This window comes from Ursus maritimus, unplaced genomic scaffold, assembly GCF_017311325.1.
Source record: "Ursus maritimus isolate PB19 unplaced genomic scaffold, ASM1731132v1 scaffold_9, whole genome shotgun sequence".
NCBI classification, from domain to species: domain Eukaryota; kingdom Metazoa; phylum Chordata; class Mammalia; order Carnivora; family Ursidae; genus Ursus; species Ursus maritimus.
This window is the reverse complement of record NW_024427107.1, coordinates 69,530,329-69,544,436: the sequence shown is the minus strand read 5'-3', so window position 1 is coordinate 69,544,436 and position 14,108 is coordinate 69,530,329. Positions and strand designations below refer to the sequence as shown.

The 14,108-nt window shown below is 43.3% G+C and overlaps 1 protein-coding gene across 3 annotated transcripts in view; it reads left to right on the top strand.

Annotated features, from left to right (window-relative positions):
• The window catches only part of ASAP1 (ArfGAP with SH3 domain, ankyrin repeat and PH domain 1), a 339,203-nt gene that overhangs the window by 256,040 nt on the left and 69,055 nt on the right, over nt 1-14,108 (top strand). For all 3 annotated transcript variants that reach the window (XM_040625648.1, XM_008689380.2, XM_008689378.2), the window contains exons 11-13: nt 1,130-1,216; nt 6,717-6,817; nt 12,092-12,161. In XM_040625648.1, the coding sequence (XP_040481582.1) occupies nt 1,130-1,216; nt 6,717-6,817; nt 12,092-12,161 (258 nt within the window). The remainder of the gene's footprint in view (nt 1-1,129; nt 1,217-6,716; nt 6,818-12,091; nt 12,162-14,108) is intronic.

Sequence of the window (14,108 nt, the reverse complement as noted above, 5' to 3'; positions counted from 1 at the left end):
ATATCAGTAAATTTGAAATCTGGATTAGAAGAGCTTTAAAGAAAAGCAGGGTAAGTGATCTGTCAGTATAAACCCAGTGCAGGTATGCCTTCACTTTAGCTCAGAAAGCCTTGATGGTCCAATATCCTAGAGTATGTTTTGGGGGCATAGGATGAATGGGTGTGTAACCATCCGTTCTGGATGGCTGTCCATCCACAGTCCATTAGCATCATCTGTGAGTGCCCTGCAGTCAGCACTTGTAGAAAGAATGTTTGACCTTGAAGGATATAACTTAAGACTGTCTCAGAGTAGGCATGTTTATGATTTTTTCTTTTGGTTTGGTTTGCTTGTTCTATATTTTCTCTCTTTTGTCAGATATCTAGACTTTACTTACGTAACTTTAAAAACACATAACTGTGTACTTTTTCCCGTTATCTTTTTTGTTTTTTTTAAGATTTTATTTATTTGAGAGAGAGAGCACTACTGGGGGTGAGGGGCAGAGGGAGAGGGAGAAGCAGGCTCCTCGCTGAGCAGGGAGCCCGATGCAGGACTCCATCCCAGAACCCTGGGATCATGACCTGAGCTGAAGACAGACACCTATCTGACTGACCCACCCAGGCACCCCCCCACCCCCCGCCATTGTCTTTTAATAGTTAGCATGATTCGGGTTGTAATAAATTTCAGCTGATTAAAAAAGCAGCACCAGTGCCTTACTCTTGGGTGCCACTGTGTAAACATTCATGTATACCTTAGCCCATTGGGTTCTGGTCCTCTTTCACATTTTCTTCTGGCCCATTTAATCACATCATAGGATTCCTGCTACCGCCCTTTGAAAAACCAGAAGCAAGTGACCTAGTGTTATTTCTTAACTTTGTTTAAAATGGTCCTTCAGAGTTAATTGTCTTGCCTAGATGTATTATTTAATAAGAAGGCATGTTGTGTTAACTCACTAATTTCAAAACTTATGGTACTTTCATAAGATGAGAAAATTCTGCCTTTCATATTAAAAAAATGAGACCATGTAAAGGACTTTAATAAGGAAATCAACTATATAATTGAACTGTTTGATGACTGATATATTTGGATGAATTAAACTCTGCTCATAAATGTATAAAAGATACGTGATGAAAGTCATGTTTTTCCATCACAGATAAAACAGACCCAGGATGAAGAAAAGAAACAGCTAACCGCACTCCGAGACTTAATAAAATCCTCTCTTCAACTTGATCAGAAAGAAGTAGGTGATCTCTGTTTCCATCAGGGCTACCAGTAAAATTGAGGCGGCCTGGGATGTTGCCTTTGTGTTTTCTGATCTGCAAAATAGGTGTGTCACCAGCTTCCTGCCACCGTGGTTGTGGGGACAGACGAGATAGAAGATACAAACGTATACCTAGTGCATCTCCCCGTGTAGCAACTGTGCTTTATTTCCCTTGCCTTCCTTGTACAAAAGATTTCCTAACGCCCAAGCTCCGATTCCAGGACCCTAGGTTTGCCATTCCGGCTTTGAAGACATGCACTTCAGAAGTGCTGTGTCCTCTCAGGGTGAAGGGCACACCCATGTCCTCTTTAGGCCATCTCTGTCTTTCTGGGCAGCCAGAGGAGGGCCGATGCAGAATCTTCTAGAATCATCTAGTAGAGAGCAGGCCAGCCATACAAACCAGCAGTCCTACCCTAAGTGGTATTGGTGCCGTAAGAGATCTGCTGGGAAGGGGCACGCCTGCAGAGGGGGGACGCTGAGAGGACTCCGAGATGGAATCTGCCTGGCGCTGTCAGCAGTTGCGCCCAGCAGTGTGGGGGCCAAGAGCGCGGAAGATTGAGGGATGGGCTTTCTGAGGTGGAAACTCAGGCCTAGTTATAGATGACCTTGGATATACACAACAGGGTATGGACTTCATGCCAAGGGTAAACTAAACAATGAGCACTGTGTGTTACATAGGGGAGGGTTAAAGTGTGCCTGTTTATATTTGGAAATTATGGTGCATTAAATTTAAGTGCAGTATCTCAATGCAATATTCAATAACCACATAACAGAGCATTTTTTATATTGTCATTTCCTCATGATACCACGTCACAATGGCAAATGACTGTACATTCCGAAAATTTCTGAAAGGGTTAATGAGTCCAACACAAAAACAAGGCAGCCCTCCTCAAACGCGGAAGCCCCGCACCAGCAACCCTCACCCTTTAAAGCAACCGGGTTCTCTTTCCTAAGAAGTGAGCAGGAGAATTCTACACGCCTTTCACCCTGGGCACCTGCAGACTGGAAGTAGGTGTCAGAGGCCAGGAGGGTGTGGACCCGTATTGTCCAGGGCCTCAGCCAACATCTGCACCTGTGTTTGGAGGCCTCTTTTGAAGGTGTTTATTACTGGCATACAAATCCTAGGAGAGGTGGTCCCCTAGAAGGATTTCTCCATGTAAGAGCAATAGAAGGACCCAAATGGAGGAGGGTAAGAAGTAGATTGCTGTTTAGGCAGAAAATTGCAAGGTTTTGTACTTAAACATACTTAACCACTTCCTACCTTTGCTTTGTTGCACAGTATTACCTCCTTCCTGTATATGGAAGCTTTCTTAGGGGAAAAAACAAAGCAGTCCCTTTTTGTTTTGCATAGAGACTGATGTAATCTGCTCCCAGTAGCTAAAGAACAAAGTTGCAACTAAGCCAAAGGATTGCGTACACGATAAAATGCACATGATTTGATTTAAAACCACCCCAAACTAGTAAATGGTATGTGTTCATTAGCTCCATGTCCAGAGTATTTTACAAGTAAAATTGATCTTTCACAGCACGCTTATTCCATTCCCATGCTGTTTATTATCTCTCATTGCAAACTAAGGCTAGTAGGTAATGATCTCTAATGACTCAAATAAGAAAGGAGACTGTCCACCAGAGAGTTCTTACCATAGCACTACTATTCGAGGAGAGTGTAAACTACTGTGATAAATGACCTGAGAAATTAAAAGCACCCAGCAAGTTCTTTAACCTCTTTACCCCCACCACGTTCTAACTTGACTCTTTTAAAGGAAGCTCCAAGAATTTGAGCTCTCAGTAAGATCCCCAGATTTTTGGTGGACTTGTGTTTTCTTGTCAGAATTCTTCATTGACTTCTGGCAGATGTTCTACGAAACTAATGATCTTAAGCTTTTATAATAACCTGACTTCCCAAGAGAACCGTTTGCTACATAAGTATCTTTAGAGCTGAAAATATTTTAAACAATGATACCCATAAATCTTTCCCAAAATTCCAGTGTTCTGTTTGAGTCTGTCTTAGTAGCCCGTCATAATGTAGTTTGCAAGGTGTTTGACACATTCTGTTTTGCTCATCTCTCTCTCTGCAGTATCTGACACACTGTCTGGCACCCAAAAGCTACTCAGTAAATATTTAGTAAACAAAAGGAATCCTTTGCCCACTTCATGTATCTCTTACATGAGAGATTTGCAGCTTCTATAATAGAGGTTAGTTTTAGGTTGGCTACCACAAACATTTGTAACCCCATTAAATCAATGAGTAATTGCATGCAGTTTAAAAAGATTTGATATTTTACTCCTTAGTGATGCATTTTATACGTTAGTACGGTTTTGTAAGAAGAAAGTAAGGTGATTTGTCCATACCGCTAATAGAGAATAAGGAATTGAACTAAAAAAATGACACCATAGTTTCATTCTACAGTTTACATTTCTTGGCTCGCATTATGGAGTTTCTCCAAGGTTTTATTTTAAGTTCATTGTGTAAGTTTAGTTTTATATTTTTGTCTGAATGAATTTACTTGCATTTCTCTTTCCTGAATACATGTTTAATTTTTATTATGCTATCAAAGGATTCAGAACCTATTTCATTCCTTCCGTCGTGTTTTGTTTTGCTAATTATTGTTAGTGTTAATTCTCCATGATTTATTTTTCCAAAAAGAAAACCCTCTTTTCGTTTATCTAGAGCTCCCTGCAAAGCAAGCTAAATACCCATCATTTCTCCAAGTGCAGAAGTAATTGTTTGTAGGACTACTTTCAAGCCATAGAACTCATCAGTAGTTGATGTAGGGTTGTTGATGCTGTATTTCTGAAACATGCTGCTTCCTTCCTGCTCAGCTTAATGGAGTAGGCTTCTGAGGTCATAGCCTGGAAATCAGCCACTTTATTCACCTTTAAAAGCATATTTGCCTAATGTAAAGCAAGATCCACTCAGGTTGTTATTCAGAATTTAAAGTTTACTTAGGCTAGTGATAACTACATGTAAGGAATGTCTTAGAGGCAAATTCACAGACTGTGGTATTTTTCATAAGTTATTAACATCCAAATCCTTGCTTTACAAAAGATAGGTACCCTTATTTTTTAAACTTAGGTTTTATTTAAAGGATTAGCAAACAGGCTGTTAGAGATGCATAGTTTTAAAGCATTCAGACCAACCTAGAAATTACATAGGCAGATGAAGAGCAGTTTCGTTCAATGGAAAGCATTCCAAGGAACAGAGTTATTCTTTTAATAAGAATTTTTATCCAGGGAGATTTCAGATCTTGTTTTTAATGTTCTGGGGAGGTATAGATATGGCAGCGATCCCTGACTCCAGATCCAGAGTTGAGTGGTTTTCACGTGATGTCATTGGGTGGAAGCAGAAAGCTCCGTGGATTTCATTGTTCCCGGCCTCTTGTTTCATCCCATGCCTCAGCTCTCCACCACCCGACCTAATTTTCCATCCTTATTGTGCTTTATTAGTATTATGGACACAGTGCTGCCCCCTTCAGGAGAACCACATGTGTCACTGCTGTTGTTGGCGTCTGTCATGGCGGCGCTGGTGGAGGAAGGCTGCCTCCCTCGCCCGTCTGATCCAGAGTACGGTCCTGCAGTCACATCTCCATCCAGAAAGCCTAAAAGCGCCTATGAGGGAGGACTTGGGGTTCCAGTTACTATGAGTGCAAGGCTGTGAGCCCTGATTATTAAAAGTAAATATGTAGAAGAATTTCTAAAGAGACTCCTAAACCCCGCCACACCCCCCACCCCTCCCCAGGTGATTGAAATGGTGTCACTAGCTGTTTCAGCTGGAGGGAGTCTGGCCAGTTACAGACAAATGACTCAGGTTGAGGAAATGACTAGAGTCTGTAAGCTCTTCAGGGTGAGTCTCCTTGCCTGGCAGAGCAAGCATTCAGCTCTCTGTTACCTTCACAAGGGCGAAGGATGCATGGTCAGCGTGTAAGCACCCACCTCAGGGACAGGGGCCATGTCCTCAGTGCCTGCCCGGTACCTGCCGTTTGGGTGTTCAGGACATGGTTTTGAACGCAGAGCTCCTCTCATGTGGAAGAGCCTCACAAGGCTGCTGTCCTAGAGCTCTTCCTTCCACTGTCGGTAACATTCATTTGCATGCCCTGAGCGCACACCGTCTGGTCCAGAAGGATCCTCAGTGCCACGGAGAGACCATCCTGACCTTAAAGAGATCTCGTCCACAGGCCGTCAGTACATAACCAGTGGCTAAGTTTACTTCTAGTTCTCCACCATCACATTGCAAGTATTGCTTCTAAACTGGATATTTTTGTTATGTTCTTTTTGCCTGGAAAACTAAAAAAGAATCCTCCTACCACTTTTGGTTCTTTTTAGATTTTCTAAAGTAATTTAGGTTTCAGCGAGGTGTTGATTCCCTAAACACACGCTTTGAAGTTTGTCACCCATTTTTGTCTTGAAATGTGTACCTCATATTCTTCCATGCAGGTTTTCTTCTGGTTTCACTTAAATACCCTTGACAAATAAAACTTGACAAATACAAAGATGTTTTATTGTCCCGTCCCCTGAAGTTTATGTGATTCTGAAGGTGGCGTGTGTTCTGGTGTTAATTATCTTTACAGTGGTGTTTTCTCTGTATGTTATAAGAAGTGCTTAAATCATGAGCAATGACTATCAATGAAATTAACTATGTTTTCAAATGTTCTGCCTTTTTTCTCTGTTGCTTTTGCCCTTCCTGATCGAAGTCTAGGAGAGTAAGTCAACACTTTCTGTGAGAATGTATTGTCCTACTTCTGTGTCGAAACCCCATGTTCTCATTCTCCAGTTCACTGTGTTGGTTTATTTCGTTCATTTTCAAAGTGTGATGGCTGTATCTGGTCATGCAGTCTTTAGAAACGACGGGGAAGTATCAGCAGAGTGTGAAAGTTAACTCAGGCTGGTTTGCTTCTGTTTTGTTCTGTGGGTCCTGGTCACCCTTTTGCCACATCATACACTTTTCGTAGCCAAAGAATCATCTTTTTTAATTAAAAGCATGCTTAACAGCTTATTTTGCGGAGCCCCTGTTGGTTACAAACCAAGAATTTCTGATAATTCCCAGTACCTCACTCAGAAGGTATACTTTTTACTGTGGGTATTTTAGGAAAATATGTGGCGGGAGAAAAGGTGTACCTAAGGGAAGAAGTCCTTCGGGTTGCATGCACTTCGTTTGTGAGACACTTGGGTTTTTCCTGCCTTCCCGTGTCACCTGGTTCAGTCCCACGATGCTGTCACCGCAGTGTATTGGAAGCAGAGCTGGGGTTTCCAGCTAGAAACAGGAGTTCTGTACCAGGCCCCAGCCTCAGACTTGCCTGTGTCTCCGGCGATTGTTTCCCTGCCCAGTTTCCTCTGAAATACAGGCAAGGACCTGATGGCTCTTAAAGTTCCATAATTCTCTTCGCCCCAGCCTTGTGGAGAGAGGCTCAATTGCAGAATAGAGGCAAGGACTCCAGAAGTGTGTCCAGCACCGGTCTGATCTGTGGCTTCTCCTTTCTAGGATTCCCAGAGCCGGCAAGGAGGATACAGCATGCATCAGCTGCAGGGCAATAAGGAGTACGGCAGTGAGAAGAAGGGCTACCTGCTGAAGAAGAGTGATGGGTATGTGTAAGGCCCGCCCGCTGTCCCCGCATGTTTAGCACTTCCTGTGTGTTATCAGCCTGGGAGCTTTTCCCACCTACCGGCCAGGAAAGCACACTTCAGAATTTTCTAATGCACTAGCTTCCGACCTTGAGCCCACTGGTTTCCCTCAGCTGATTTAACCTGCTGTCTTTCCAGGAAGTAGTCACCGTCCTGTGGTCCCTAAAAGGCACCGAGGACTTGTAGCATGCCATTTTAGGAAGGCAGGTGCTGAGTGGAACGTGAAGCAAGCAAGTAGCTTGCGGACTTCATGCTGGCCCACCTCTCTGCTTTGATTCATCTGCCCTTTTCTCTGCTGGGGTGCCCACCTGGCCGCCCAAACCTAACCTTGGGAGTCAACCCCGAGTCCTCTCCTTCCTCTTACATCACAGCCACTGTCACGACGAACTCTTCCATTTCTAACAGGGCATGACACATTTCTTGCCATCTCTGCTGCCCTGCCCTCGGAGGAGCCACTGCTGTCTCTCCTGGAATATTTGAGTAGCCTGCTAACTGACCACTCTGTGTCCCTCCCCTTCTCCGTTGCATCTCTACGCAGCACTCAGACTAGCCTTAGAAAACATAAAGCACATCAAGTCATTCCCCGGCTTGCAGTGCACACAGGGTCTCAGCCCTGCCTCTGTCTCCAGCCTCGTCTTGTGCCATCTGCTCCCCTGGTGCTGCCACACCAGCTTATTTCCGTTGCTCCAGTAGTGATTCTGCTTCACAATAAGTACAGAAGTAGAATCCTGATTACTCGCTTTACTGTACTGCCCTTCTTTTCAACAGAAAGCTTCTTGTTTTCTGATTCCTTGTAGATATGCACCCCTTGACTTTATCTAAGACATAGACTTTTTTTATTTGTTAAAATTGCAACCATTACTTCTATAAATTACAGTCCTAAATTTCTGATCTCTGTCAGTTTTGCTTATCATTCTACTTATGCGTCCAATGGATGTCTTTAATTTCTAGTGTATGTCCAGCACTGTTAGAGACACTTGGGAATACAGCATCGAACACGAAAGATAAGGAAGTCCTCAGCCTCATAGGGCTTACATTCTAAGTTGGGAGACATACAATAAAGAAGGACCTATGTGGGAGATCAGAAGGTAACAGGTGCTATGGAAGAGGATAAAGCAGAGCAAGGGACTTGGGGCGTGTAGGAGTGATCCTTGCAGTTATGGAGGGTGGTCAAGGAAGACTTCGGTGAGGAGATGTTTGAGCAAAGACTTGCAGGAAGTGAGAGGATCATCTCTACAGAGATCTCATGGGATTGTCCTTCAGATCTCTGTAGAGATGGCCAGGAACATGCTTCCCGTTGTGATGCACACAGGAGCTAGGCATAGCTAAGACAGAGTGAGGAGCTGGGGGTCATAGGAGACAAGGTAAAAGGGGAGCTTTGGAAGCCGCTGAGTGGAGATGGGAGTCATTGGAGGCTTTTAAGCAGAGGAGTGCCATAATTGGACTCATTCGAAAGGCTCTCTAGCTGCCAGGCTGAGAACGGCTGTGTAAGATGTAAGGCTAGAAGTGGGAGGCCAGGTCAGAGGTGAACAGGGATCAAGGGAACAGCTGTAGAGGGGGAAGAAGGGCTCAGAGTCTAGACAATGGGCCGCCAGGATTTGTAGATATGGGCATAGAGAAAGAACAGCATCCCAGCACAGAGCACAGCACTTGGCTCTTTGTAGAAAGTCAGTGAATGTTGACCATTAAGTCTTGCAAAAAGTAAAAGAAGAAAAGACACACCAGTTACCCAAATCACAGTTTTAAACTGGGCTCTTCTTAACAGACACAGTGACCAGATTGTAGCCCCAAGGGCGTGGTATCTAGTGGACATAAATTATTAATCCTGCAGTTTTAACACTGCTTGCCTAAAGGCACAAGGATCTTCTTGACATTAGAATTGACTGTTTCTAAATGAAGTGGTTAATATCTAACTGTTCAAAAGTCAACAGAGTCTTTGCGTAGGTATTGTTTGGTTCAAACCCTAAAATGTTCAGGGAAAGCGTCACCTTGTGAGCACGTGCTGTGTGCCTGCTGGGCACTGCCAGGGACCTCATTCCTCTCATTTGACACCTTCTGTAGATAAGGCAACTTATCCAGAGAGATTAAGTAATTTGGCTAAGATCCTACAGCCAATAAGAAAGCCCAAATTCTTCCTGCATCTTAGGACTTAATGCTGGGGTATCTCCCCTTTATATTTCAAAGGGGGCATCGCTGCTGTTGATTGCCCTTGGGATACACAAGGCATCAGCTGGCATACACTCACACACCTGACTCCCTTCTTCTGGTCTATTCTTCATGCATGCACTCATTCCACATACATTTATTAAGCCCCGTAGTGTCAGGCAGTCTGCTGGATGCCGGAAGGTAAAAGGTACGTGAGAGGTGGGCTCACCCTCACCTTGCCTGTGGTCTGTTGGGAAGAGATAAGGAAAGCACTGTTGCAAACGAGGCTGGAAGTCCAGGGGTCCAGCCTCCCATAATTGCACAGGCTCTAGAGAGTGAATAATGATAACCCAGACTGGCCTGTCATTGCCGTCCGTGGAAGAGGAAAGAATTGCAATGTTTTTACATGAAGACAGATTCACTTGCTAACCATGACTGCTGATGTGTCATATGACTTTCTCCTAAGGATCATTTGCTTTAGTAATTTCCTATCCTAGTTCTGGAATACTCTTTGTTACTTGAAGGATTGTTACACAATTTGAAAAACACTTCAGATTTTGTTTAAGTAATTTGAAAGCTTTATAACGCAAAGGCATTCATTGAGAGGCAAAGGAGTAATGGTTTTACATATATTTTCTCAAAATAGCCCTAGAGGATAGGCATCATTGTCTTCACGATGCCGATTAGGCAGGCAAGACTCCAGAAGGTCAGTACCATGAACAAAGTCCCGTGGCCAGTGGGTGCTGGTGCTGGGATCGAAGCCCAAGTGACCGAGCATCAGAGCTGATACTTGTTTAGCTCCCCCAGACCACCTTCTAATAGACAGTTCCTTCTCTGGCATTCTGAGGCCCGGGGATGGTGTAAGTGGTGTTGTCTCTGGCACTGTCTGAACAGTTGGTAAAAGTCCTCGGTATGTCCATTCAGGAGCTTTTCAGGCAAGCATTCTTAAAGCCCTCAGTACAGAGAGGGGAAAGTACAGGTGTTCAGGCCGTTCCATAGACATCTCAGGAACAAAAGCTCTCAGAACACTCACAGAGATGGGGCTGTACAAGGGATGGACTTGGTTTTGCTCCCTTTTGTCTGGTTACCTGGGGGCACCACGTGAGCAATTTCTATTCACCAGAAGGTTAATGCTTTTGTGTTACCTTCCTTGGCTCTATTACTAATACGAAAGAATACAGTTTTGTGTTTGGTTTTGTGTTTCCTTAATACACATGTGAAAAAAAACTAATGACCAGAAAAAAAAAAAAAAACCACCAACAACAAATGACTAACGATTTCACTAAATAAAATGAATAAACTGAGTCGGGACAATTTCCTAAAGGTTGACTGATTTGTGGTTGGTTGGTGGCTATCTTAAAACTGTCAGTAGAGAAAGATGTCACCTGTTTGGGCTTCATGTGTACAGGGGATGGCTCACCTGTGTCAGCAGGCTTTTATGAGGCTAAGAGGGGATGCAAAACTACCGTAGCACTGGTTACATTAACCAAATGCAGGTGCGATCATGGGACAGGTGTCCTCTCTCCTCAGCCATTTCCCTAGTCAGTGATGTAGCTGTAATGTGAGGGTGTTTCATCAACCGGTAGTTCTGCATCAGCTCCTGAAGATACTAGCATTTGGAGCGTGGTGTGTTCAGTTGACCTTTGCTCAGGTGGTATCAGATTCTGATTTCCCACTGTGAAGCATGCTTTGGAATACACTGTGCTGCTAGTAGATATGTACACAAGGAGACAACATTATCTGTGTTCAGAGTTGGTTTTTAATTCATATTGTGGCAGGTTTCTTACAGGACCCACTTAAGCGGGGAAAGGAGACACATGATGATAGTATTTCAAATGCCCAAGAGAAGCTGCAGCCCCCTCCTCTGATGTTGTCTGTTTCCATGACAACTAGGTACCCGAGAAGCCTTCTCCTAGGCCAGAGAATCACTGTTCCCTGTACGTGTCTGTTTCTCCATCGAAGTGCTCTTAACTAGTACATTTGTACCTGCCCACACATGTGCAGATCCACCACACAGAGGCTCACCTGTACCTACAGCATCACCAAAAGACCTCCCAAGTAGAAATGAGTTCTCTTTGGCTTTTTCCGAGAAGCGTCAGCCTTCCCAAAGGAGAGGTGTACAAGTTACCAAACATGTTGATCCATGACCCTGAGCTCCGTTCTCTATACCCTGAGGCAGCCCCACCCCCACCCCTTCTTGCCTGGCAGACGTCTTGAGTTACTTTCTTAATTTCTTTAGAGTTAATTACAGAAGCAATAGATTAGTACAGCCTTCTTATAGAAGATTCACAGATACGGTTAAAGAATCTTCAGCACCACCCCTGCCACCGGTCTGGGCCTCCTTCCCAGAGAAGAGTACTTTTGTCAGTGTACTGTGCTTGTTTCCAGACCCTCTTCTATATGTTTGTACCTATATTTATATCTCCATAGAAAGTTTAGAGCACCGTTTTATCCTTTGAGTTTTTTTTTTTTTGAGATTTTATTTATTTGACAGAGATAGAGACAGCCAGCGAGAGAGGGAACACAAGCAGGGGGAGTGGGAGAGAAAGAAGCAGGCTCATAGCGGAGGAGCCTGATGTGGGGCTCGATCCCATAACGCCGGGATCACGCCCTGAGCCGAAGGCAGACGCTTAACCGCTGTGCCACCCAGGCGCCCCTATCCTTTGAGTTTTTTTAACATTACCAAATTATACCTGAATTATTTTAAAATATCTTGCTTTTTTCAATCAGCAGTATGCTTTAGAAGTATATGTCAGCACATACATAGTTACTTGATTCTTTTAAACTCCTACATAATAGTCTATGGTATGAATGTCACTATAATGCATGTATTCATTCTCCTGCTATTAGATTTCTGTTGTTTCCCGCTTCACTATCAAAAACAGAGCTGTAATGAGCATCCTTGCCTACTAGTCTGAACTACCTTCCACCTGGGATCATAAAATAAAATGTTCTGGTTTTGTGGTTTTTTTGGTTTGCGGTTGTTCTGTTGTTACTGTTTTATAATGATTGTCATACATAGCACAATATGGTTGCACGTCACAGAATGAACCAGCTACTAAATCGGGTTGTGTTTGACTTGCTCTGTAGGCTCCGGAAAGTGTGGCAGAGGAGGAAGTGCGCCGTCAAGAATGGGATTCTGACCATCTCACACGCCACGGTAAGTGTGTCTGCTCGTTTACAACATGGTGCGCCTGGTAGGCCTTTTGGCCACGTGGACTAGAAAGCCAAAACGTGATGTAACCAGCACTGGAATTTCCCCCAGGCATGCGTACTGTGTGGATTTGGGTCAGATAGTGTGGGATACTCCTTTACAGAAGGAGTTGGTCTCCTCTCCTGCGGTGTTCCCCTCTTGTTCTCTTGCCCCTCCGGAATATCTCATGTTTGTTCTCTCAAACCAAATCAGGGATTCTTTTATTTCCTAATCTTACCTTTTTGGAAATACTCTTGGTGGTTCTGAGAAACCTAGTTTTCTGATTATAAAGATGACAGAGGGTGTTCTTTGCATGAAATAGTAATTAGGAAATGAAATACTATGTGACAGCATCAGTGTTTTTTGCGTGTTACTATTTAAATCACTCAGAAAATCCATCCTTATGGTAAAGAGTTAAAATGTATATAAATAAAACAGTGAGATAATAAAATTTCCTCAATTGTGACTCCCCTTTCTTTAGGAATAAAGGCTTTCACTGGAAAGCAGAGTAAGCTACTAACACTTATATTTTGTTTTCTTTTCAGATTATTGTCAGTTATATATGCATATACATCTTGCATACTTAGAGTTGCTACTGACAGTCTAGCTACAGTTTTTATGTTTTGAATCACCGATTTTCAACTTAAAGTCCTGTATTGGCAGAATTTGTATACTGTCAGAAAAGGTTCAGTCTTGGTGGTAGTCAAGGACGTGCACCATAAAATAATTACAATTTTGCCCTTCTAACACTAATAAGAAATTACTTTTTATTCTTAAAGATGCAAAGATGAGAATGGAAAATGTATCAAGCAGAACTGGAAACAGCTCAGTGTAGGAAGAGTCTTTAGAAAGGGGCATGCAGTTAAACCCTGCAATCCCAGCTTGGAGAGAAGCTTGGGTAAATTTCAGTATCCTGTGCCAAGTGATGTCTTTGAGCTTATGATAAGCAGTTAATTACTAACAGAATGGTAAAAGTGAAGGATGAGCATTTATTACATTGGCAGGTTTTCATGATTCACAGTTGAGATTAGATTTCCCTCTGTTGAGCAAGAAGTACCACTTAATAAGCACTTCTTCCTGCCAGACACTTCAAAAAATTTATTTCACTTAATCCCTTCTATAACCCATGTGGTAATCTGACCTTCATTTTGCAGATGAAGAAACTAAAATACAGAGAAGCACAATGACTTGGCTAGTGGGCAGAATTGGAAATTCAAACTTGGGTTTGACCTTACCCCATACACTCCTTCCATTCTGCCTCTCTTCCTGCAGAACTCCAGCATCCTATTAGACCGGATGCTCTCCAGGGGCATTTACCAGGTCCTGTTCATCTTTCTTTCTTTTTGTCCGCCCCCAACACACACACACACACACACACACACACACACACACACGGTAGTACACACCTGTGGCCAAGACCTTCCTGCTGGAAGAGTCCATGCATCTTAACAGTTATTGGCCTTTATGGCACTTGAGCAATTACATGTTCTCTGTCCCTTGTCCGCTGCAGAACCCTCAGGGTGATCCTTAGAGGGCCTCGGCTTCCCTCAGCCCAACTGAGATTTTGTAACTATCATGCCAGTTGTGACAAGCCACCCATGTTGATACTGGAAATCCTGCAAGCAGACTTAGATCAGTTAGTATTTATCACTGAGGCTAACAATTACTCATTTATTTAGGCATGTTTTGTGAAGCTTCCACTCTACTCCAGGTGCCGGACTAGGCATCACAGATATGTGGAAAATGAAATAACTTTGACCTGCTCATATTTAATTCCATGCACAGTTACCTCATGAAACAGTTCTGACGGTCACAAGAATGTTAGTTACCACTAAGTGAGCTCTTTCTGTGCTTTCCATGTATTACCATATGTAATTGTTGCCACAACCCACCAGATAGATGCTGTTACTAACA